Below are 23,867 nucleotides of genomic sequence, written 5' to 3' on the forward strand. Positions count from 1 at the left end.
GGCAGTGTACAACAGGTGCAAGTTTTTAGCAAGGCAGGGAGTGGATAACATATGGCAGCAGTGACTCTCTGCCTGCATGCTGTCTTACTGGGCTTTCTGAGCCCAAGCCTGGCACGTTTTGCAGTTAGTTGTTACAAGAACGCAAGCAATGTGATTCATTCTGGTGCCATTTAAACTTTAAGTTCATCTCAGATATAAAAACAAAGGAGAATATGCCACCAACCTGGTTTATTTGGGTGACTATAAAAGCATATTACTCAAAGCTTAAAAAAAGAAAACAAACTTAAATGGGGTGTCTTTCATACCCCACCCTTAGGGAGTGTTGGCTAGAAAGACTTATGTATTACATTAGGTAGCATGAAAGAAGGGGGAAAACAGAGTAGGGAAACCCAAAGTCAAAATCAACAACCTTTATGAATCTGAGCCATGGACTCTTTGCCTAAAGGGGATGAGGGAGGAACCAAGTTTCCACCCTCTTAATGCTGAAATGAGAGCAATTGTTGATAGAAAAAGGACAATATTTTCCTCTTCTCCCCTCCCACAAAAAGCATGATTAAAGAACAAAATGGGTGCCACCCCAAAGCCCCATATACTAATTAGAAAGTAAAAATGATGTGCTTTAAAAAAAGTTATATACAATTCAGAGGTAAAACAACAACGAAGTAGGGTGTTTCCCTCCAACCTTAGATCTAGTGTAATTACACACAGTAATTAATGATGAATTTGTAACCAGCCCTGTTGGCTTTGTTCAGACACCAAGTATAGAAGTCCAGTGGATCATCAGCTATGGGTGTAGATCCCTAGTCTAAAGGCACTGAAACTTCTAGGGGATGAGTGACGGATTTCAAATGGTTGCAGAAACTTGAAGAAAAAAGAATAAGGTTTTTGGGACTGAAAACCAGCCAGACACCTGGTTTTTTTTTGTTGGTGCCAAATGTCATCCCTGTGGTCCACAGACCTCTTTTGGACAGAATCAAATGCAAGCCCAGCCCATGCAGCAAAGCGCAGACCCAGCCCAGCACTTAACTCTCTGCCAGCCTGAGATTAGGCCTGAGGACATCTGTCCCAGCCAGAAGAGGAGGAGTGCCAGAAAGCTTGAACTCAGCCCGCCATCCTGTGTTTGCTGGGACTTGCAGCATCAGTATCGGCAGAGAGAATGTTGATGCTGAACGGCAAATTCCTGTAGGCACGGCTTTGTATGAGGCTGAACAGAAATATCTCCTTAATGAAAGCTTTGGATGAGGATTATGGTCCCATGGTGATCAAACCATTTCATCCATTCCCACACATAGGGATCTCATCACCATGCATGGAACCAGGCCAGCCTTAGGCCAAATTAAAAAGTAGGCCAAACCTGTCCTCGGCCTGCTCAAAGCCAGGTGTCTCTGCCTGCCTCTCTTCTTTCAACATGCTCCACCTTCCCTCCTACTCTCCACCCCAGCAAAGCCCAAACCCTCTTTGCTGCCTCTGGCCACCCAAGGATCCCTCTCAGTAAACCAGTTATCTGAAGCAAGGCCCCGCTCTACTCCAACAAACCATTATCGAGCCTTAACTATGTGGCAGGCAACATGCTATGTACAAGAAATACACATATATGAAAAAATATGCTCCTCAGCCTTGATGAGAAGAGGCTTATAATTCCCTCGACAACAAGTACTGAGCCTCCTAGTGCGGGCAGGACACAGTGCTGGGCCCCCTGGAGGACATAGAGATTAGGAATACACATTTTCTACCTCCAGAAATCCCTTGAAATTAAGAAAAGACTCATAGGCAAGGAAGGGAGAGCTGTGTGATGGGAACAACCATAACGTTTTGCTTAGTTAATGTAAAAGCTTCTAATTGCTCTCCTGGCTTCTACTTTTGTCCCCTGTATTAATAACAATAATAATTAATATAAATCCTTCACCATCCAGAGCCAGAGTTTTCTTTGTAAAACATAAATTAGATCATGCTGCTTCTAGCTTAAAGCCTCCCAAAGGCTTCTCTTTGTGCATAAAATAGAATCCAAACTCCTTCACTGTGACAGACAAGGCCCTGTATGATAGGACTGGCCCGTCTACCTTTCCACCTTACTTCAGACATTGGCCACATTTTTGTTCCTCACACATTCCTGCTTCAGGGCTTTTATCTTCATAGTACCCTCTGACTAAAATGCTTTTCTTCCAGGTTTTTGCTTGGCCAGCTCATTCCATGATTCAGGACTCAGTTCAAATGCCCCTTCAGAGATGCTTTCACTGACAAGCCTATCTAAGGAATATCTCCTCAGTCATTCTAAGGCTGTTTTCTTTCTTTCTCTTTCTTTCTTTCTTTCTCTTTCTTCCTTCCTTCCTTCTCTTTCTTTCTCTTTTTTTCATTCTTTGTCTCCCTCTTCCTTTCTTTCCTTCCTTCCTTATTTCTCTTACCAGGTTGTGATTTAATGGCTATTTTCTCTTTTTCATGACACATGTTGCTATCTGAAGCTATGTTCATTTTTTTATTTGTTTGTTTAATAGACAACTCAAACTTAACAAATCCAAAATTAAGCTATTGACCTGTCTTCTCCAAAACTGATCTACTTCAGTCTCCCCTGTCTCACTTAAAGGCAACTCTATTCTTTCAATTCTTCCAGTGGCTCAGATGAAAAAAATAAATCCTGGAGTCCTTTCTTTCTGTAAAACCCATCTGGAAATCTTAGTCATTTTATCTTGAAAATATAACAACTTCTCCACGCCTTGCCCACTATCTCCCTCATCTTTCACCTGTATTAACCTCCTAGCTGGTCTCTCTGCTTCCTTTTTGCTCCCACATGGTTTATTTTCAACAGAGCATCCAGAGTGGCCTTTTAAAAGATACCTTAAAGAGATACAAGTAGATCTACCATTTGATCCAGCAATCCCACTACTGGGTATCTACCCAAAAGAACAAAAGACATTCTATAAAAAAGACATCTGCACTTGAATGTTTATAGTGGCACGATTCACAATTGCAAAGATGTGGAAACAACCCAAGTGCCCATCAATATATGAGTGGATTAATAAAATGTGGTATATGTATGCCATGGAGTACTATTTAGCTATAAGAAACAATGGCGATATAGCACCTCTTGTATTCTCCTGGATAGAGCTGGAGCCCATTCTACTAAGTGACATAGCCCAAGAATGGAAAAATAAGCACCACATGTACTCACCAGCAAATTGGTTTCACTGATCAGCACCTAAGTGTACATATAGGAATAACATTTATAGGGCATTGGGCAGATGGTAGGGGGGAGGGGATGGGTATATACAAACACAATGCGTGCGATGCGCACCATCTGGGGGATGGACATGCTTGAAACTCTTACTGAGGTGGGGGGGGCAAGGGCAATGTAACCTAAACATTTGTACCCCCATAATATGCAGAAATAAAAAAAAAAGTGAATTGAGGGCTGGATACAGTGCTTCACACCTGTAATCACAGCACTTCAGGAGGCCGAGGTTGGAGGATCACTGGAGAACAGGAGCTTGGGACCAACCTGGGCAACACAGTGAGACCCCATCTCTACAAAAAATTAAAAAATTAGCCACGCATGGTAACAAGAGCCTGTAGTCCTAACTACTTGGGAGGCTGAGACAGAAGGACTGCTTGAGCCTGGGAGTTGGAGGTTGCAGTGAGCTGTGATGGCATCACTCCACTCTAGCCTGGGTGACAGAGTGAGATCTTGTCGCTCAAAAAAAGAAAAAAAAGTGAATTGAGTCATGTCATTTTTCTTGTCAAAACTTTACAGTGGCTTCTATCTCACTCAGTAATAGATAGCCAATGTCCAGCGTATAGATCTGTGCTGTCCTAGCCAATGTCCAGCATACAGATCTGTGCTGTCCAATACAGTGACCACTAGCCACATGTGGCTACTGAGCACTTAAAATACGGCTAGTGCAAATTGAGATGTTCTGTAAACGTAAAATGCACACTAGAGTTCAAAGACTTAGCAAAAAAAAAAAAAAGAAGGGATAACATCTCATTAATCACTTTATATTGACTACATGTTTAAATATTAGATTTTTTAATATTGGGTTAAATAAAATATATGATTAAAATTAATCTAACCTGGTCCTTTTTACTTTTTTAATGTGGCTATTAGAAAATTCAAAATTATATCTATGACTCACATTGGTGGCTTGCATTATATTTCCACTGGACAGTGCTAATATTGATAGTAGGTAGTTATGAGACTAAATGAGACCATCTTGTGAGTGAGTGTAGAAAGAGAACAGAAGAGGTCTAAGGATAGAATTCCAGGGGCCCTGCAAAATTAAGAAGCCAGGAAGATAGAGAGGAATCATTTAAAAAAGATTGAGAAAGTGTCCAATGAAGTCAGAGAAGACTGGAAAGGATGATATTCCAGAAGCAAAATGAAGAAGATGTTTCAAGGACAGTGATCAATTATTTCAAGTGAGATAAGAATTGAGAACTGACAACTAGCTTTGATAATGTGGAAGTCAATGGAGACATTGGCAAGGGCTGTTTTAGTGGAATGGTGTAGATAAAAGTCTAATTAGAGTTATTCAAGAGAGAGTTGGGGGAGTATAAATGGATACTACAAGTATGGATGACATTTTGAGGAAGTTTTATTGTTAAGGGGATAAGAAAAATGGGAAGGGAGACGAAAGGAAGCAAAGGATCAACGTAGAGTATTTTAATAGGAGAAATACAGCATGTTTATACGCTGATGGACATAAATTGACCACGAAGAAGAGAGAGCCTCTCCAAAACTGCTAGAGTAAAATTGCTAGAGTAATTGATATTCCTCCAGCAGATGTGAGGCGCTGGGACCTAGTGCATAAGAGGAGAGGTGCGTCTTAGACACACGGACAGTTCCTCACAGTAGCAGAATGGAAGATGGAACGCGGGCAAGGTTGCAAGCAGGTTGGTAGATATGATGAAAGCCACATGTGAAAGGTCCCTTTTGATTGTTTACATTTTCTCAGTTGAAAAGGAATCAAGGCTATCAGCTGAGAATGAATTAAGAGAAAGTAGATAAAGTTCGAGGAGCAAGGAGAAGGTTTGAAATCATATTTCTGAAGCAAGAGTTCAGAAACTCTTTAGAATGAGTTAGAATAGCTGGGCTCACTTAAGTTAGCAGCTCATGAGTTTAAAGGGAGACTATGCAGTACGATTGGGTATTTTCCTCCATCCAAGTTCAGCAACCAGAAAACAGGTGCAGAGTAGGAAGAGGGTTGTAAATAACCAGGATGGGAGCTTTGCCAAAGAAGGAAAAAGATGAGAGAGAAGTGCCAGGGAGTTAAGGGTGTGTGAACTCAGTGATTATTATGACAGACTGTAAGATCCAGGATGGATAAGGAGATAGGTAAGAGCACAGAGGGTGTGAAAGACAGTGAAAATATGGTAGAACAAACGCTTTGTTGGGGCAAAGGATTTTTAAGTCAGGGTACTAGGAACAGTGAGCTGGAAAGATATGAAGTGGTGTTCCTAGAGTGGAAGGCTTGAAATTGAGATTATGGAGAGGTGACAGTTATTGATAAGGACAAGTGGAGGGTAAGGTATGAGTAGCCCATTCCACGGGAATGAGTGGCTAAGGTTGGGAGAAAGTGAGATCGTCAGAGGAGAAGAGGTGAAGGAACTCAGAGGTCAAAGTATTAAAATGATCATCTACATGGAGATTAAAATCACTAAGAATTGTGACGGAAATGTTGTTGGAATGAATGAGGGTGACCTGGGGAGCTTAAATCCCCAAGGAATGTGGGGGAGTGACCCAAAGTCAGCAGCTGACTGCAGTAAGGAAGGGTAGCTGGTAATGATATCTAAGTTTTACAATAAAATTCCTCAAAGGAGAAGAGAACTTGGTCTGGCAGGAACAATGAAAACCTAAGCGATATCTTCCTCACCTTTAAGTCCAGAATTCTATTACAAATTCACATTCCAAAGATAGGCTACATGTTACTGATCCCACTAGAGTCATACTCTATTCCCCTAAAAGCTAGAATGATTATAGGCTTCCTGCTTTAACTCAAAGGAGTGAGAAAATAAGCACCACTCAATCAGGCTGCAAGAAAGCAGGACTCAGAGGTTCAGGTTTCAGCTAGAGCAATAGTGCATAGGAGACACTCGGAGAAGAGGTTGAGAACGCAAGGGCTTTTGCTGATGATGAAACACAGAACACAGAAGAAGGGGGGAAGTGGGGAATGAGCGATGTGGTCAGAATAGGGAATAAGCAGATAGGATGTAGGTCTAGGTTATTAGGAAGGACCCAGTAGTTTGGAATAATGCATAAGGGGAGTGGTGGGATTGTTCTGGATCACTTCTTAGGCAGATCATGGTGGGGAGGCTGTAAGCATTGAGGGAGGAGAGGAGGGGCCTGTCGTGCCGGAACCAGGGCTCTGGGGTTCTTTGAAACTTTGCTATCATCTCCACCACTTCCTTGGACCCAGGATGAGCAGCTGCCCCATTAAACCTTGCCCCAGCAGAGTTAAAAAGCCCTAACCGGAGCCAGCTTATGCTTTCATAAGGAGGTTTACTAAATTCTGAAGGAGAATGTAAGATGAAATAACAAACAGAAAGGACAAAATACCCACATTCCAAATATAGGTTTCTGATGCCAGAGAAGTCTTACCCCATCCCAAAAGAAGCTAGTATGACTACATGCTTCATGATTTGACTCAGAAGAAATACTTAATTGCTGAGAGGCATTGCATAACACCAGCGTGGGGAAGATGCTTTGGAAAGAGGCCTTTAAACCATTCCTGGGCATAGTACCATGTGTGCAGCTGTTCCTGTATAGAGTTTTCTTCGCATAACAACAACAACAATAAAAACACATAAAAATCAGCCCAAGGGTAAACGTTCACTAATGATTAGAAAAATAAAATTTTACTCGATACTCTGAATGAGGGACATTCAGGTCAAGTTGGTTGAGAACTAGCAAGATGAGTCATTGGCTAAGATCTGTGGAAATGCTCTTAATGATTTTTACAATTGTTTCCTTAATAATGGAATCTTAACAAAGAAGGTCGATGTTAAATTAATAACATGGAAGTATTCTAAAAAGCATATTGAAACATGATTTAAACCCATTCACTCAAGGCTTAAAGCCATATGCTGTTTTGTTTTGTTTTTCTTCCTGATAGAATATCATCCATTGGACGGAAATATTTAAGCTAGAAGATGAAGCTTAAAACATAAAATTAATGAGGAGGAAAAGCGTAGTTTTAACAACAGCCAGGCAAAGTCTATGTAGGCCCAGAGCCACAGTCTTTCTGCCACTCCCTGACCTTACCCATACTTCATTCAATGAATGATCATCGAGTATGGGTAATACTTTGCTGCCTGCTGGAAAGTCAGAGACAAATAATATGCCATTCTTACCCCTGAGGGGCTCACTCTGGTTGGAGAAAAGAAACACTTTAGGAAACATAATGCAACATTGACGATTTGTATAAAATGCAGCACAGAGAATGGAACATTTGAAGTGGGTCTTGAGGGGTGAGCAGAAGTTTGCTAGACAGAGAAGAAAAGTGAGGCAGACAGGTATGACTCAGCCTGGCATATTTGAAGAGCATGAGAAGTTCTGTGGGGTGAGACGACAGGATCTGAAAGGAAAGAATGGGAGATGAAACTGCCTATTACAGAAGCATCCAAATTCTTGGCCCCACTTCTAGCCACCATTGCACCATTGTCACCACCCTCTTCCCTCAATTCCCAGCCAATCCAAATATAATCATTTTTCACAAGAAATCTAAATACAACACACATGTTGTGATTTTTGTAAACATTACCGACGCTCTGGAGACCATGAGGAAGGGTCTCACTGCAAAGGGTCCCACAGTAAAAACCTCACCATTGCACCACACTCTCATTCCCTTGCCCCTCCTCACCTCCTCACTTCCCATCATTCCCCATCCCATCCAATTATGCAGGGTTTCTCCCTTCTTTTCTGCAGTTTTGGTGCTTTCCAGCAACCAGATCTTAACAACAGACCACACCCAAAACAAAGGAGAGTCTCCCTCAAACGAATTTTCTTACTATCTGCTATTGGAATCAAAGCTGCTCCCTCTGATTATATGCTAAAACAGAGTTCTAATTCTAGAATTTTTAGGTTTTAAAATCCTTCAATTTTTAAAATCCTTCAGTGGCTCCCTCTGGCCCAAAGAATAAAATCCGAGCATTCAGGAGCCTCCACAATCTGCCTCAACTTAAATGCTAAACCTCCTTTCTTTTATATCCTCCCCAGCCTGGTTGTGTACCCTGTGCCCCACTGCATAGGTTCCATTTGCCAAAATTGCTTGAAAGTTCCTCTAAGGCGGGAACACATCTGACATTTCTCCTCTCTCCCACAGCACCTGCTCAGTAAATATTTTTGAGTTAACTGGTTGAAAACTTTCCAATGGGGGGAAATAAAATATGGTGACCTAGAATGCTCCAGGAACTAGGTGTAGAGGTAAGTTTTAGAAGTTGTGGTATGGTATGGCAAAGCTTGCTAGAAGCTTATCCCAAGATTCATTTCCTTCTTCTTCCTTGGGGACAGAACTGCAATTTTGTAGCTGAATCCTTTGTTATTCAAAATAAAATAATTTATTTACGAGTTCCTTTGTAGCAAGATGGAGCCACGTAACTGAATTCTTTCTAATAAAATATAGGTCAAAATATTATGCTGTACATCTAGAAAGGGTGCTTTAAAGATACTTACTCATCTGGAAAGGGCAATTTTTACCCTTCTGCAATTCCTTATTTTTTTTTCTGACATGGAACTCACATGTAATGACTGGAACTCCTGCAGCTGTCTCAGATTATGAGTGAACTTGAACACGGAAGCCATGTCCTAGGATGGTGGTGCAAAATGAGAGAAGCTGGGATCCCTGATGACATTGTGAGGCTATCATACTTGTCCCAAATTACTTATTTTGGGGTTTCTTTTACTCACTTTAAATGCATTATTATTTTGGACTTTTGTATTTATATGCAGCAGTTCCTAATCCTAATTAATACATGTTTAATTGTAACTCAACAATATTTTTAATACTTACTAAATGCTGAGTCAGTAGTTCCCAACAAAAAGTGCATGTCACAAAAACTTTCATATTTTCAGAAAATATAAATGTTCATGCCATACTTGAGAGTTTTTGAATCAAAAATCTACATGGTGGGCCTCTAGCATGAATATATACAATTAGCATATGTATGGTTATATAATTATCTGTAGTATACGGGGGAGTGTGTGTGTGTGTATGGGAAAAAGAGAAAGAGAGAGAGAGAGAGACATTTTCATAGCATTCCCTCATACTTCTTTATATTCTTTTAATGTTGGTAGTAATATCCCTCCTTTCATTTCCCATTTTAGTAATTTCTCTTTTTTTCCTTGTCAGTCTAGCTAATGGATTGTCAATTTTGTTGATATTTTCAAGAAACCAAATTTTAATTTCATTGACTTTCTCAATTGCTTTTATTTCTATTCTATTATTTTCTACTCCATATTGTTTTTATTTTATTCCATTTCTGCTCTAACCTTTGCTAGGTTTTTTCCTGTTACTTAGCTTGGGTTTAATTTGCTATTCTTTTTCAAGTGTCATAAGATAGAAGGTTAGGTTATTGATTTGAGATTTTTCTTCTTTTTTAACATAGGCACTTACAGCTATAAATTTCCCTCTAAGTGCTGCTTTAGCTGCATCATGAATATTTTTAAAGCCCCATAGAGAATTCTGATGCACATACTTGGTGAGAATATACTGTATTTCTTTGGCATTATAAGGGTTTTTTTCTCCATTTCCCAGCATGATTGCTAACCCTCTGAATAGACAAAGCTTTTTTATAAAGCAAAATGCCTTGGCTTGGGTTTGACTAGATATTGCAAAAAGACTCTTGCTTGTAGCTCAAAGATTTCTTTCATAGCTTAATCTAAAAATCAAGGATATGTTTATTGTACTTGATCTTCTCTGAGAAGACTTCTAGGTTATATGGGCCCTTCTTAAAGGGCCCTTTCAGTTGGAAGTTTTCTTCTCTGCTTGTATTTTTACTATGCATATTTTTGGCAGTCATGAAACAATATTTATGTCCATTAAGAAGAAGTCATCTGATAATGAAAGCTTCCTATACTACCTAAGCCCTTTCTTTTGGCCTGTGTACTTTCTTATTTGCCTTGCTTTTTCTACAATCTGGCAGCATTATCACCCACTCCACGTGACGAGTGACATCATTGCTATAATGAGAATTCCAAGCAGCAGCACCACTGGATCAAAGCCCATCTGTGTGCCTGCTCCCACACTTAACAAAACAAATTCCAAATTCATTCAGCATGCCAGTGCCATTTAGTCACTGTGACATATCCCAAATTTTGGACTCCGTGCAAAAACCAATCTGTGCCCACAAAATTAATCATGGAACACATTTTATGACGTTTGACAACAACTTAAAAGGTTCTCATCTCTGGCAGGTGGCTCTGCCAATCTGCAAGTATGTGCACGACAAATTCTAAACAATACATTGTGTGGCTGAAAATATATCATGCAGGATGCACACCCTGGAGAGAACCAGAGTGAGTCCAACCAATCCTGAAGTCTTTCTCAGGGACTACTAAGCCAGGCTGCTGTCTTGTGAAGGAAGGATGATGGCCCCAGGTACACGTGGAAAGCCAAAGAAAAAGGCAACAGCTCATGTGCCAGTAGATGCTGAGAACATTGGCACAATTGCCTGTGTTGGCAGGACCAAGAGTTTGAGATGGCTAATTTAAGCGACAAGATCCTGGCAAACAGATTTATTTAGGGCAAGGGTGCGTCAGGAAGATGCCAGAAAAATACATCAATCTGTGCCTTTACATGTACCATAGAGTGATGATGAAACAATTGACATTAAAAAAGTCAACTCTTGTACTTTAATATAATCTGCAACTCATCCTAACAAGGAAAAGTAGGGTTTACTTTAGAGCTCTAAAACTCCAAGATGGGGTTTTATGTTCTGATCTGAGATCTGTGATGAAATTTCCCTTCAAAAGGTGCTCATAAAGGTATTTTCCCATATTTTTATATTTAATTGACTATAGACCAAGTATTTTTATATATTGGTTTTTGCTCTATTTGGTTTTTTAAATTTTAAAAAATATATTGTTTAATTCATTTAAAATGCAGGCTATTTTACATTTGACAATATCATTCATCTCAAATAAAGGAAGCCATTTATTCAAATTTTACTTTTCTGAGGAGTATATTATAGAAACTCTGTTGGGGAAAAGAAAAGATTGAGACTTTAATTGTACTGCTAGAAACCTAAATAGACCCCCTTACTTAAGAGAAATGTTCTACTCTGCAGTAAGACATAATTGTTTTAAATATCTATTTTATATAACTGTCTATTTGTGTATGGTTCAACAGGCAAGAAAATAGTAAAACATTTCACTTGGAACGTCTTGCTTTATATTACTCTCCATTTTCCTAGCTTCTCTCTAGACAATCTTCTATCCCTAACTTTCCCCACCCATTCCCTTTTTCTCTTTGTTGAATATAATACATTGTATTTGCAATGCCTGGGGTTAAGAAAGCTTTCATACTTTGGCAGCCTATTTAGGACTCATTTGTTACAAAGACTAAATTTGCATAATTTAGCTCTCACTGGGATTTGTCTAGACTCAGACTTCCTATTCTAATTTTAAAGCTCCTCTTCATCTCTGAAGCAGGAAGTAATATGAGGAAGCAATAGGTGAAGAAGAGTTCTTCCACAGGAAGAGCAATTCTTGATTAGGAGTCTGGTGATTTAATAACTTGGCAGAGGCATAAAAGTAAAAGCAGCTTTCCCTGGTTCATGCTCATAATTGCCTCCTTTGAGATATAGGACACGAATCCATCTTCTTCCCTGTAAAGTGTAGTTGGTCTCTCTAGGTCTCTCTCAACAATAATATTCTAGAATTTATCAATTAGGGAGAAACATTTTGGGGCTTTCTCTTTACACAATAGCTGTTTTTTAATTTATTTGTATGTTGAATACAAATGGGTTGTTAGTTAATTTGAATATTTTCCCCTCTCAGAAGTAGCCTCCAAAAGTTTTTTCTTCCTTTCCTATGCCTCAAATAATATAAATTTAATTTTAAAGTCAGTTAGAAAAGTTGCCCTTAATGCAAGATATTCTTTTATAATGGAAATTATTCTCTCAATAATTTGCCTCTGCAATTTCATAAAGAAACAGAATTTTAGTTGGAAAAATCCATAGAAATAATTTTTTGAACCCCAAACACAGGTCTCTGGATCAGGCTAGCTTCATCAGAACCACTGGAGAGTTTTTGAAATGTAGATTCCCAGAATCTTTCCCCGAAGATTCTAATATATTAAGTCTATGAAGAGCTGGACTCAGTGGCTCACACTTATAATCCTAGCGCTCTGGGAGGCCAAGGCCACAGGATTGCTTGAGGTTAAGAGTTCGAGACCAGCCTAAGCAAGAGTGAGATCCCATCTCTACCAAAAATAGCCAGGCATGGGGGTGCATACCTATAGTCCCAGCTACTCGGGAGGCTGAGGCAGGCGGAGTCCAGGCATTTGAGGTTGCAGTGAGCTATGATGATACCACTGCACTCTAGCCAGGATGACAGAGGGAGACTCTGTTTCAAAAAAAAAAGAAAGAAAAAAAAAGGTCTATGAAGTTCAAGGGAATCTGTATTTAAATAAATATATATTTATATTAATTACTGTATTTTTGTAGTCATTTTTATGTGCAGTTTTGTTTTTTGGCTTTTTTTTTTTTTTTTTTTTGAGACAGTCTTGCTCTGTCACCTGGGCTACAGTGCGTGGCATCAGCTTAGCTCACAGAAACCTCAAACTCCTGGGCTCTAGCAATCCTCCTGCTTCAGTCTCCCAAGTATCTGGGACTATAGGTGCGCACCACCACACCTGGCTAATTTTTCTCTTTTTGGTAGAAATAGGAAAGAGAGAGAGAAACCATTCGAAGTTTCTGTACAGAACCTGTAATGATAAAATCAGGGTCCAAGAGTAGGGGAAGCATACTGGTGACATTCATGATGGATTAGAAAAAAAATAAAGTTGAATGGAAAGGGTGGGCTAGGGGCAACCAGGAGGTTATTAAAAAAATTCTGTCATGAACCGTTAAAATCTTGGATGTGAAAGCACCTGAAACGGTATCAGTACAGACTAAGGGCTTGGATAAATATTAGTCGAATTCAAATACTAAAATTTTTCTTGGTTCATGAAATTTTCAAAAATGGCCCTAAGAATCCGTAGTGCATTAAGAATATCTTTTACTCCATAACATTTCATTTACACCAAGATTCAAATTAGCTTCCTAAAATTATACTTCGTGGTGCACCAAAGTGCTTTCTTCTGTCCCTCACCCAGGTATGTTTCACGCTGTTTGTACTTTCAACCCTTACTCTCAGAGAAAGAAGGAAAGATTCAAGCACTGGATTTTTTAAATTAAAGCAATGTTGCCACAAAAGAATTTACAATACGTCATTTACACGCTTGTCATCGAATCTCAGAGTTTAAGAACTAGAAGGACCTCGGAGATAAGACCTCTCGTCGCACAGATGGGGAAACTGAGGCCGAGGGAGGGTAAGTGAGTAGTCCAGAGTCATAGAGCCTGGAATCCAGGCTACGTGCAGTCACGAGTTCCAAGAGGGCGGGATAAGGCGTGAAGCTCGAGGCAGGGAGCAAGAGTCGGGAAAACAGCTCTTTTCAACCTTATGAGGCCGGGGAGGACAGAACTTCGCCTCCACTGAAAACTGAGCAAGGCTAACCTTCAAAGCCTCACATCCACGTACCCTCAACGCTGGGGAATGCCTGCGAAGTTCCTAGCCTTCCCTCCTGCTCTCGCGATACTGGCCGGTCCTCGCCTTTCCGGCTCCCGCTGGGCCCCGCCCCTCCACCGCAGCCCCTCTGTCGTCATTTCCTGTGTGTCTGCAGGCTAAGGGAGAAGATGGCGGCGCTGGGGGAACCTGTGCGGCTGGAGAGGGGTGAGTGCGGCCGAGGCTTGGACTGAGGTGGGTGGAGGGGTTGGGGAGTAACATGTCGCTGGAGGGTAGTAGGGGTGGCCCAGGGTCCGAGGCCCGGAGCCAGGCTGTCCCTCGCGCTGGCGCCAGAGACCGCCGACGTCGCTGAGCCCTGCTCTGGGAGGGCGCTTACGGTCTTTTGATTGATACCCAGAGCTCCCCTCTGTTGACACGGACTGTCCTGGGGCATAGCCCAACTAAACACAACCTGCCCGCGTTCGCAGCCATACGCCGCACTCGCGCTTTCTGCGTGGGCACAGCAGACGCGGCATTCAGAGATCTGTAAACCCGAGAAGCTAACGTCACACACCCGGTTCGGACAGACTACACTCATTGCCTATACAAACGCACGCACAAACCCAGTGTCTCCGACTTCACCCGCGTGTCACCCACTTCCCAGAGACGCAATGCATTTCCACAGACACACAGCCCCCGTCCCGTTTTTGTTTACATACAAACTCCTTCATTACTTCCACCACAACCTTATTTGTATTTGGGTTGTATTTGCTAGCTTTGGTGCTCTTCCCAGGAATGGAGAGGGTGCTTTAAAAACAAGCAGTCCTACTGATTTAGTCTTGGAAAGTAGGTTATGCAAGCAGGCTGAATAGTGGTAGATTGTAAAACACTTGCAGGTGCAGTATTATTCATTCTTTACAAACCCTGTAATCGCAAACTGTGGTTGGTTAATTGCTTCTTGGAGCAGACTGTCAAGGAAAATAAAACCTGTTCTGCTGAGTAATTAGCTACAAGCCTGTGAAAATATCTGGCTATGCCCCTACCAGGGTCCTGTTACAGATTATTACAGATTTCCGACATTCCATTCTGTCCCCCTCAGATCCTTTATTTCAAACAATTTCAAGCATGCTTTTGACACATCAGCATTGTAAGTTATAAGTAGGAGTCAAGAAGTACAAGTAAACATTTTGAGTGCTAGTGGTAAACAAAGTATAAGATGGAGATTGAAATTATATTGCACATAATAACATTTCAATTACAGTTTGAATATTAATATCCTTCTCTAAGAAGGAAATACATTTTTAGAATTATTGTACTTAGAAACCTCCTTCCTCATGCATTCCCACAAACAAATGTGCACTTAACATTGTTAGTTTGTTCCTTATGGTGTTCATCATTTGGAAGCTTCTTTATAAATGAGATTGTCTCCCTTCATCCTACCAGGCCATTAATTAAAACATCATTTTATGACACAGGAGAGGTTACTCTAGGGAGACTCGCTAAGGTAGGCTAAGAATGACATCTTTCTCCTGAGCACAAAGGCCCTGTGCTTTATAGATAGGAACAAATCTATTTGCTGTTAAGAGAAATAGATGTTTTTCGTTGAAAGCTAGTTGTAGGATATAATATGTTGATGGTCCTGTATTTTTAAGTGCAGCACAAAATGTGGAACTTCACCTCTGGCATTTAGTTTTGATAGTCATGGCTTTGTTTTTTGCTGTTTCAGAGTTCTTTTCAGGTCTACAATAAACTGCTTAGCCCCTTTATAGGATGAATTACAGTTGGCCCTCCATATAAATGGGTTCCACATCCGTGGATTCAGCCAACTGCAGATCGAAAATTTTCAGAGGGAAATATTTGCATCTGTATTGAACATGTGCACACTTTTTTTTCCTTGTCATATTCCCTAAACAATATAGTATAACAACATTTACATAGCATGTACACTGTATCAAGTATTGTAAGTAATCTAGAGATGAGTAAAGTATATGGGGGGGATGTGCATAGATTATATGTCACTTTATATCAGGGACTTGAGCATCTGCAGATTTTGGTATCCCATAGTATAGGAGGAAGGTCCTGGAACTATTCCCTCAAGAATACTGAAATTGCCATTTAACAGGATAAGAAAGTCAGATTACAGCAACTCTGATTCTTATTTAACATTCTGAGAGATTCTATTAACAAATGCTCCCAACAATCCTACAGTGTAAAATTAGTACATCTGCTCAAGATTATATGCACATGATTTAGAGTGCCTTCTAAATCCTCAAAACATTCAATGGAACACAATTTGAGCACATATTAGGTACAGTTTATACTTAGTAAAGAGTATTTACTTTTTTCAATATTTTTGTTAATTGGAAATTTTTATATGGCTTATATGTTGTAACGTTATAAATCAAAATAATTGATGAACAAATAGTCTCCATTTATCAGCCATTTGGGTGGTGGGAAATCAGAATGGGGAATGTCTGTTTCCATTGTATTTGATTAACATCAGTTTAAGCTTTTTTTTTTTTAACCTGAAATTGAAAAATCTGCTTGCTTTCTTTACTACATTCATTCATAGTTTTCCATCTGCAAACACAAATTACCTCTAATTCTATAAAGAAAAATTTCCAGTCCTTTAGTTTAACATGAAATTAGGAACTTCTCCCACTTAAGTCAAAAAGAGGTAAAGGAATAGTAGAATAGTAGGTATTTTAGCCCCCAGCATACAAAAAGTGTACAAAAATAGTTTCTGGAAAAAAAAAAAAAAAACTAAAGTATAGTCATTAACAGTGTTATGACATGACCCTGAATTTTCTGAAATTTCTTAATTCATAAAGCAGGTATCCTCATACTTCCCAATAAGAATTGTCTAACATGCTTCATATATTTGTATAAATGTATATAACTCCTTAGTATTTCTTGATTAATTAGTGCCTATGTAACATAACATTTATGGTTGCTAGACCCTTTTTTATATATTGTTTGGTTCAGTCATCAACTGAACTTATAACTTCCTCACTTTTATGAAGAAAGTACTGTTAGTTCCATTTTACAGTGAAAGAAACTGAGACACAAGGAGGTTAAATAACTTACCCAAGGTCATACAGGTAGTATTAAGACCAAATTGACAAAGCTAATTGTTTTTATTTTTCTATTTTTTAAACGTATGTATAGGTTTGAATTTGTCTGAATTAAATCATTATGTTAATGATGCTAAGTTGAAAACAAACCAGTTATTTTATTTTATTCATTTGTACTGTTTTATATGTGTCCCTACCACTTACTGTATCTGTTATTGAACAGTTCATATCTACATATGTATCATGTTTCCTTCAGGAAATGAACAGTGATTTCACTAGTGTTTTGTACTGTTCAGTGCTTTCATTGCTAATACTGATAATTAGGTAAATTTTTTGACTAAATAGTTTTTGGTATTACTGCCAGCTTTTCTGAAGCAGTATAATGTTGATGTGTCTATCACATTTGAGCCCTGGCCCTTTCCTATGGCATTTGGTGTTTTATATTCTCTCAAAGATGCTGTTTTCCAAATTTTATATTTTTGCAACATTAGTATTTTTTCCTAATCTGCAAAAGTTATTCTCAGATTTTACATTCCCACTGTCCATGTGTGTACACATTTATAATGTCTTTCCCCATGTCTTTCCCCACGTACACGTGTGCATATGCATAATTTTTTCCCTTCTGTCTTCTACATATTTCTTGTTAATGTTTGAGGAATGAATCCTAACTGCTTACACTGTTACATAGGCATTGAGAGAATCCTCAGAGAAAATTATCTATCAGTGTTTTGTGTGTGTGTTTAACTCTAGATATTTGTAGAGCAATTGAATTGTTGGAAAAACTGCAAAGGAGTGGAGAGGTACCACCACAGAAACTTCAGGCTTTGCAAAGGGTCCTTCAAAGTGAGTTCTGCAATGCTGTGAGAGAGGTGAGTAAATGTGATTTACTAAAAATTTGAGTTAATTAAGATAATACTCTGAAATTTGGGTTCAGAATTTAAGAAAATAAACTTTAGAAAACATTAGAACTTATCCCTCTCATTTTTGGAATTGTAATAGAAAAACATTTTACAAAGATGCATAACTTTGCCTAAAATTTTCACACATTAACTTCACAAAGAACTCAAAGGTGGTATATTCTGAGATTTAAAATATGATAACTCTGGGTTTTACAGGTGTATGAACATGTCTATGAGACTGTGGACATCAGTAGCAGTCCTGAAGTGAGAGCTAATGCAACTGCAAAGGTACGTTTTTTTAATTTACTAAAAGTGAGAGTTATTCATAAATTAGAGGCTTAAAAATATGCAATTATTAGATTCATAATAAGCTCATTTTGAAAACTAACATGTATCTTTCAAGCTACAGTAAACTCAAGTACTAAGAAATGGGACATTTTTTTCATTGGCTCTACATGAGATATTTTATCATGCAGTTTAGATAATGCATCAAAAGTGTATTTGCTTACAAATATAGATCATGCAATACATAATTGTGTTGTGTACATTATACATATTATACATAGGTGTGAATTTTCATCAGATTCTGAAATATGAATTTTTATTTTTATTAATGAGGAAGCATCACGATAAGGTTACTTGCCTCAAACCACTCAAATAGTAAATGGTAGGGCTGGAGTACTCCTCCAGGTTACTCTTTACTTTCTCCTTTACCTTAAGTCTGCAAATCTGGTATAATGTCAGTGGTAGGTTACCTCTTCAGGGCTGCAGGTGGCAGGTTTATGTGCATTTCTATGCCAGTGTTTTCCTCAAGTAATTCAGACATTGACTTCAATGTCTGTCATGTGGTTAAAATAAGGTAATATCAGCAGTAGGTGACTTATACAAGAATTAGTCATTAGCAGGTAATTTTTCATTGATAGCTATTGGCTCACAAAAGAAAATACTGGATTCTCTGTTGAATACAAACACTTAAACATATGGGTGTAGTTTATCAGAGTAGAAAAGGCCATAGAAACTTGGTTTTAATTCCTGAATTATATAACCTACACAGCTTACTGAATTTCTGAGCCTCAGTTCCATTATCTGAAAAACGAGGCCTTTTTCAAAGCTTCCAAGATAGTTGAGTATTCAACAAATGTTGATTTCCTTCCTCCCATTTTTGCTTATACATCCCAATCCATCACAGAAAATATGGTACCAGATTACTTAATTACCTTTAAAAGCAAAATGAAACAAAATATTCCAACTTTGGAATTTAGATTAGTCTAAACTTGAGCTTTAAAAAAGATATGGCTTTGTTTCATCTTCTATGGGGTTTTTTAGTTGTAATTAGATAGTTAGCAAAAACAACAAAAATTCAGGTTGGCTGTATATGCCATTCTTTTTCTCAATATTGAGTTATTTCTTGCCATTTTAGTTATTTAGTATATAGTACAATTAGTATAGTAGCCAAAATGACTACATATAAGCGCACCGCTATGTGGATTACGTAGGTAGGTTTTGTCCTGCGCAAAGGCCCCTGAAAGAGCTGGGCTGCTGGACCTGAAGCTCAGGGCTGCTGGCATGCTGGAGCAGGGGTTCTCCCTAACATGCACAGTGTTCACGTGCTCAGCAAGCCTGCTTGCCAAGCCCTGTACACATGGGACTTTGCAAAAGACTGGGCACTGGATGGGCTAGGAGTGACCTGAAAAATCATAGTATTTCTTACATAATCCCAGAGTATTTACTCATTTGTCATCTTTTAAAAAACCTGCTTAACTTATCTTCTCAGAACTACCAGTGAATTTGCAGACATTCAAATATCAAAAATATGTGTCTCAAAAGTAATTTTTAAGAAGAGACAAAAGAACTGAAGTATCAGAGGTCATGTTTTTAAGTGCATAAAATTTTCTTTCAGGCTACTGTTGCTGCATTTGCTGCCAGCGAAGGACATTCTCATCCTCGAGTTGTTGAGCTACCAAAAACAGAAGAAGGCCTTGGATTCAATATTATGGGAGGCAAAGAACAAAACTCTCCAATCTATATATCTCGAATAATTCCAGGTGGAATTGCTGATAGACATGGGGGACTCAAACGAGGAGATCAGCTCCTTTCTGTTAATGGAGTGGTAAGGATGAATTTTATTCCTATATGTAGTAATGTGTTGTGACCACTTGTGGGCTTATTTGAACTATGGAAACAGAAAATTTAGGGGAAAATCTAAGAAACTGTAGTTTGGAAATCCTCTGAAGGAATCCTAGGCAGTAGTATTCAGTACAGTAATCCTTTTTTTAAAAAAAAAAAAGCATTTTACAACATACGTAACCTAAACATCTGTACCCCCATAATATGCTGAAATTTAAAAAAAAAAAAACAAAAAACATTTTAAGGCTGGATGTGGTGGCTCACACCTGTCATCCCAGTAGTTTCGAAGGCCAAAGCAGGAGGATCAGTTGAGGCCAGGGGTTCAAGACCAGTCTAGGCAATGTAGACCCCCATCTCTACCAGATATTTTTTTAAAAATCAGTCGGGTGTGGTGGCATATACCTGTAGTCCTAGCTATTTGAGAGGCTGAGGTAGAAGCTCGATTCCAAGAGTTCAAGGTTACAGTGAGCTATGATCATGCCACTGAACTCCAGCCCCTGGGCAACAGAGCAAGGTCCTATCTCTTTTAAAAAAAAAAAAAAAGGCACTTTAAGTGTGTGTTGCTTTCCCATGTAAAGTAGCAATGCTCAGTGCTAGTATGTTTTTTTAATGACATAATTAAGCTGTTTAGTAGTTAAGGCAATACATTAAATTAGAAATCTACCCTGATTTTACTTTTCTAGAATGGCAATTGCTTGATGTATTTCTAACGTAGTAAAATAATAGGACATGTAGATTGATGTGCTAATTATTTGGATCTTAAAACCAATTTTAGACTGAACAATATGATGTAGCAGAGGATTTCACAATGATTAAAATGATAAGCAGGATTATTTCTTAGTTTTATACTGTTGAAATTATATTAAAATTTGTTTACTTATATGTGTTTTAAACATTTTTGCATTTTGAGTTACTTTTTAAACCTAGTTATTAATGTGTGTTTTTTCTAGAGTGTGGAAGGAGAACATCATGAAAAAGCTGTAGAACTGCTGAAAGCCGCTCAAGGAAAGGTTAAGTTAGTTGTTCGATATACACCTAAAGTCTTGGAAGAAATGGAGTCACGCTTTGAAAAAATGAGATCAGCAAAACGCAGGCAACAGACCTAATACAGATCAAAACTTGATATTCCATTTTGCTTTTTAGCTAGAGAAGTTTTACTTGTGACCTACTGATGGCCGCAATGCCGATGATTGTAAAAAACAGAAACTTCCCATGAAATTCTCCTTACCATTTTATAAATGCCTATTTTAACATCATTTATGGTTCCAGAAATGCATACACTTTTTTCTGACGAGAAGAAGTAAAAGGTGATGAGGGCAATTCTGTCCTGCTGTTTTTACAGGCCTTTTTCAAATACAGATTTTGTCATAAACTTGTTACAGATTTTTTAAGATGCTTTTTTAATATTAAAATGTACTTTTACATTCTTAATCTTTTTTTAGAAAAAAAAGTTTTCTTCATTTGGCTGCTTATTTAAAAGTAACAGTTCTCCAGTTTTGTTTTTTTTTTTGCTTAGTCAATTTTTTTTTAACCTGTGAAATTTCTTTACAGTTTTCCAAGAAATTAAACGTAGCAGTCTCACCTGCAGCAGTTCATTACATTGTCAGTGTTAACATCACTGCTGCATTTTGTACTTTGAACACACATACATAATCTATGGTAAATCATAACTCAGCACAGTGGAAGTTTTTTACTTTTAAACATAATGTTTAATGGATATTCATTTATACTGATTTATAAAAGTAAGTTTTTAAACACTGAAACAATCATTGCTAAAATATGTATTCTTAATATTTGAGCATTGAGGCAAGAGGACTTAATTTGTTAGCATTACATCCCTTTCTATTTATATTCAGTATATCATAAATTATACATATAAAACAGGGCCAGATTTCATCTTTTGCAAATTTTTTAATGCTATTCATTTTTATTTAAATACACAGTGTTTCTTATATTTTGGTCCTTCCATTCCTAGAGATGAACTAGTTATTTTGTGGTGGGAGATAGAAGCAAGGGGGAAAAAGTAATATCTTTAACCTCACTAGTCTCAAGAGTTACATATTCTTACTAGCTCAATTTAAAGAATTTTAAATAGGAAGAAAAGATATATTTAAGATATATAGAAATTATGAGGTCAGTATCCATAGGAATCTGTAGATTCTGTCAAAATGAGTAAGAACTCATGTTAAAATGGTTGGATTTACAGACACAGTCTTTGTTTATGTTTGAAATAATGATGGGGATTTTTTTTTTTAATGACGGGAATTTTGAGAGATACTTTACTTCATTTGTCCACTGGATGTCACTGTTTTACTAAAAGGCAGCTATTAGTGTATGACTGGGACTGAGGTCTTCCCAAAGGCTGAAATCAGAGTTGAGGTTCATTTTCAGTTACAACTTACAGGAACATTTGTACTTTAAAAAAAAAATTTTAAGTGACAGATACTAAAAAGAAGATAATAGATTGAAATATATAAGGAATTTGGCATTATTATTGACCCTGTGTAAAAAAGTGGACATTTTGTCATATTCCTTCATGAAGAATAGAAATGTATACTTTTTTCTGCATGTTTGTGAGCATTGTGAGTCTTAGAAGATTATTCCAGTTTTCAGTGCTTTTTCAGAATAAAAGTCAATCAGCATAGTTATTTATCATTTAGGTATTGAACACTGGATTGCATGGTTGAATGTGTCTTTAATCCACTACAAAATGTGCTTGTTATTGATAGGATCATGTTGTTAAATTGTGTATTATCAAAATCAATTGATGTTTTTAAAATGTTGAGACCAAAGTAGTATAGAAGAGGTATGGACTTAATTTAATTTAATTGTATAATTATTAGAGGTATTTGTTGTAGAGCTTTATATATTAAAGAGAGTTATTGGTGCATATACAAACAGTAATATTATTGTTATGCTAGTATTCTTGCATTACAGGGTAAGTAAACCCTAAAGAAATATTGTTTTAGTATAGCTACAGCTGCTGCAGTAGCTTTTAAGGACGTATCAGCATTTCATTATAAATTATAGCTTCCAGGTTTGGTGTCTTAGCTGTTTCAGAACTTTCAGCCAAATTAAGTCTTTTTTGGTGTTGCAATTTAGTAAGTTGAGTAAGCTATTTTTTTTCTTCTACACTAATCCACAATCTGTTCTTTGTGTGAGTTGGCACCTATTTATAATTCTTAAAATAAGGATAGTTTAAAAGAGCCAAATACAGTAGTTTGCTTGCTACTGTTAAGCATGAATAGCAGTAGTTTGTTTTCATTACTGCAGTTTTTATAGTATATCCCAGAATTTTAAATCTTGACCATAAAAAAATTCAGTCATTCAGTGGCAAAGATGTACAGTAGTGGTCCAGTATAGTGAGGAAATGTAGGGAATTTTCATCTTATGAATGGATTCATGAATAAAATTAGGCACACAGTAAGTATATAATAGGTATTTGACTTATAAATTACAAACAATTTCCATTTATTTTCTTGATATTTCAAAATGGGTTGACTTAGTGGTTCTCAGCCTTAGCCGTGTATTGGAATGCCCCAGAGAACTTTAAAAAGTATTGTTACCCAAGTCTCATCCCATAGCAACTAATCAGAATCACTCATTTTTTTTCAAAGGTTTCCAAGTAGTTCTAGTGGATACCCATGGGTGAGAACCATTGGTTTTCTCCATTATAAAATGATCGGATTACACTGGACTCTTTGGAAGTATCAGAATAGAATGATTCAAATTACAGGTGCTTGGGCCGGGTGCGGTGGCTCACGCCTGTAATCCTAGCACTCTGGGAGGCCGAGGCGGGCAGATCGTTTGAGCTCAGGAGTTTGAGACCAGCCTGAGCAAGAGGGAGACCCCGTCTCTACTAAAAATAGAAAGAAATTGGCCAAACAACTAAAAATAGAAAAAATTAGCCAGGTATGGTGGCGTGTGCCTGCAGTCCCCGCTACTTGGGAGGCTGAGGCAGGAGGATCGCCTGAGCCCAGGAGTTTGAGGTTCCTGTGAACTAGGATGATGCCACAGCACTCTAGCCCAGGCAAGAGAGTGAGACTCTGTCTCAAAAAAAAAAAAAAAAAAAAA

At 38.1% G+C, this 23,867-nt stretch overlaps 1 protein-coding gene across 1 annotated transcript; it reads left to right on the forward strand.

Annotated features, from left to right (window-relative positions):
• Window positions 1–13,859: 13,859 nt before the first annotated feature.
• Window positions 13,860–22,687, forward strand: LIN7C (lin-7 homolog C (C. elegans)). Its single transcript, XM_012649659.1, has 5 exons — window positions 13,860–13,921; window positions 17,518–17,636; window positions 17,883–17,954; window positions 19,567–19,776; window positions 20,744–22,687. The coding sequence occupies exons 1-5, from the start codon at window positions 13,885–13,887 to the stop codon at window positions 20,897–20,899; spliced, it is 594 nt and encodes a 197-aa protein (XP_012505113.1). The 5' UTR covers window positions 13,860–13,884; the 3' UTR covers window positions 20,900–22,687.
• Window positions 22,688–23,867: the final 1,180 nt, after the last annotated feature.

The sequence above is a fragment of the Propithecus coquereli genome, unplaced genomic scaffold, assembly GCF_000956105.1.
Source record: "Propithecus coquereli isolate 6110/MARCELLA unplaced genomic scaffold, Pcoq_1.0 Scaffold30, whole genome shotgun sequence".
Taxonomy (NCBI): Eukaryota; Metazoa; Chordata; class Mammalia; order Primates; family Indriidae; genus Propithecus; species Propithecus coquereli.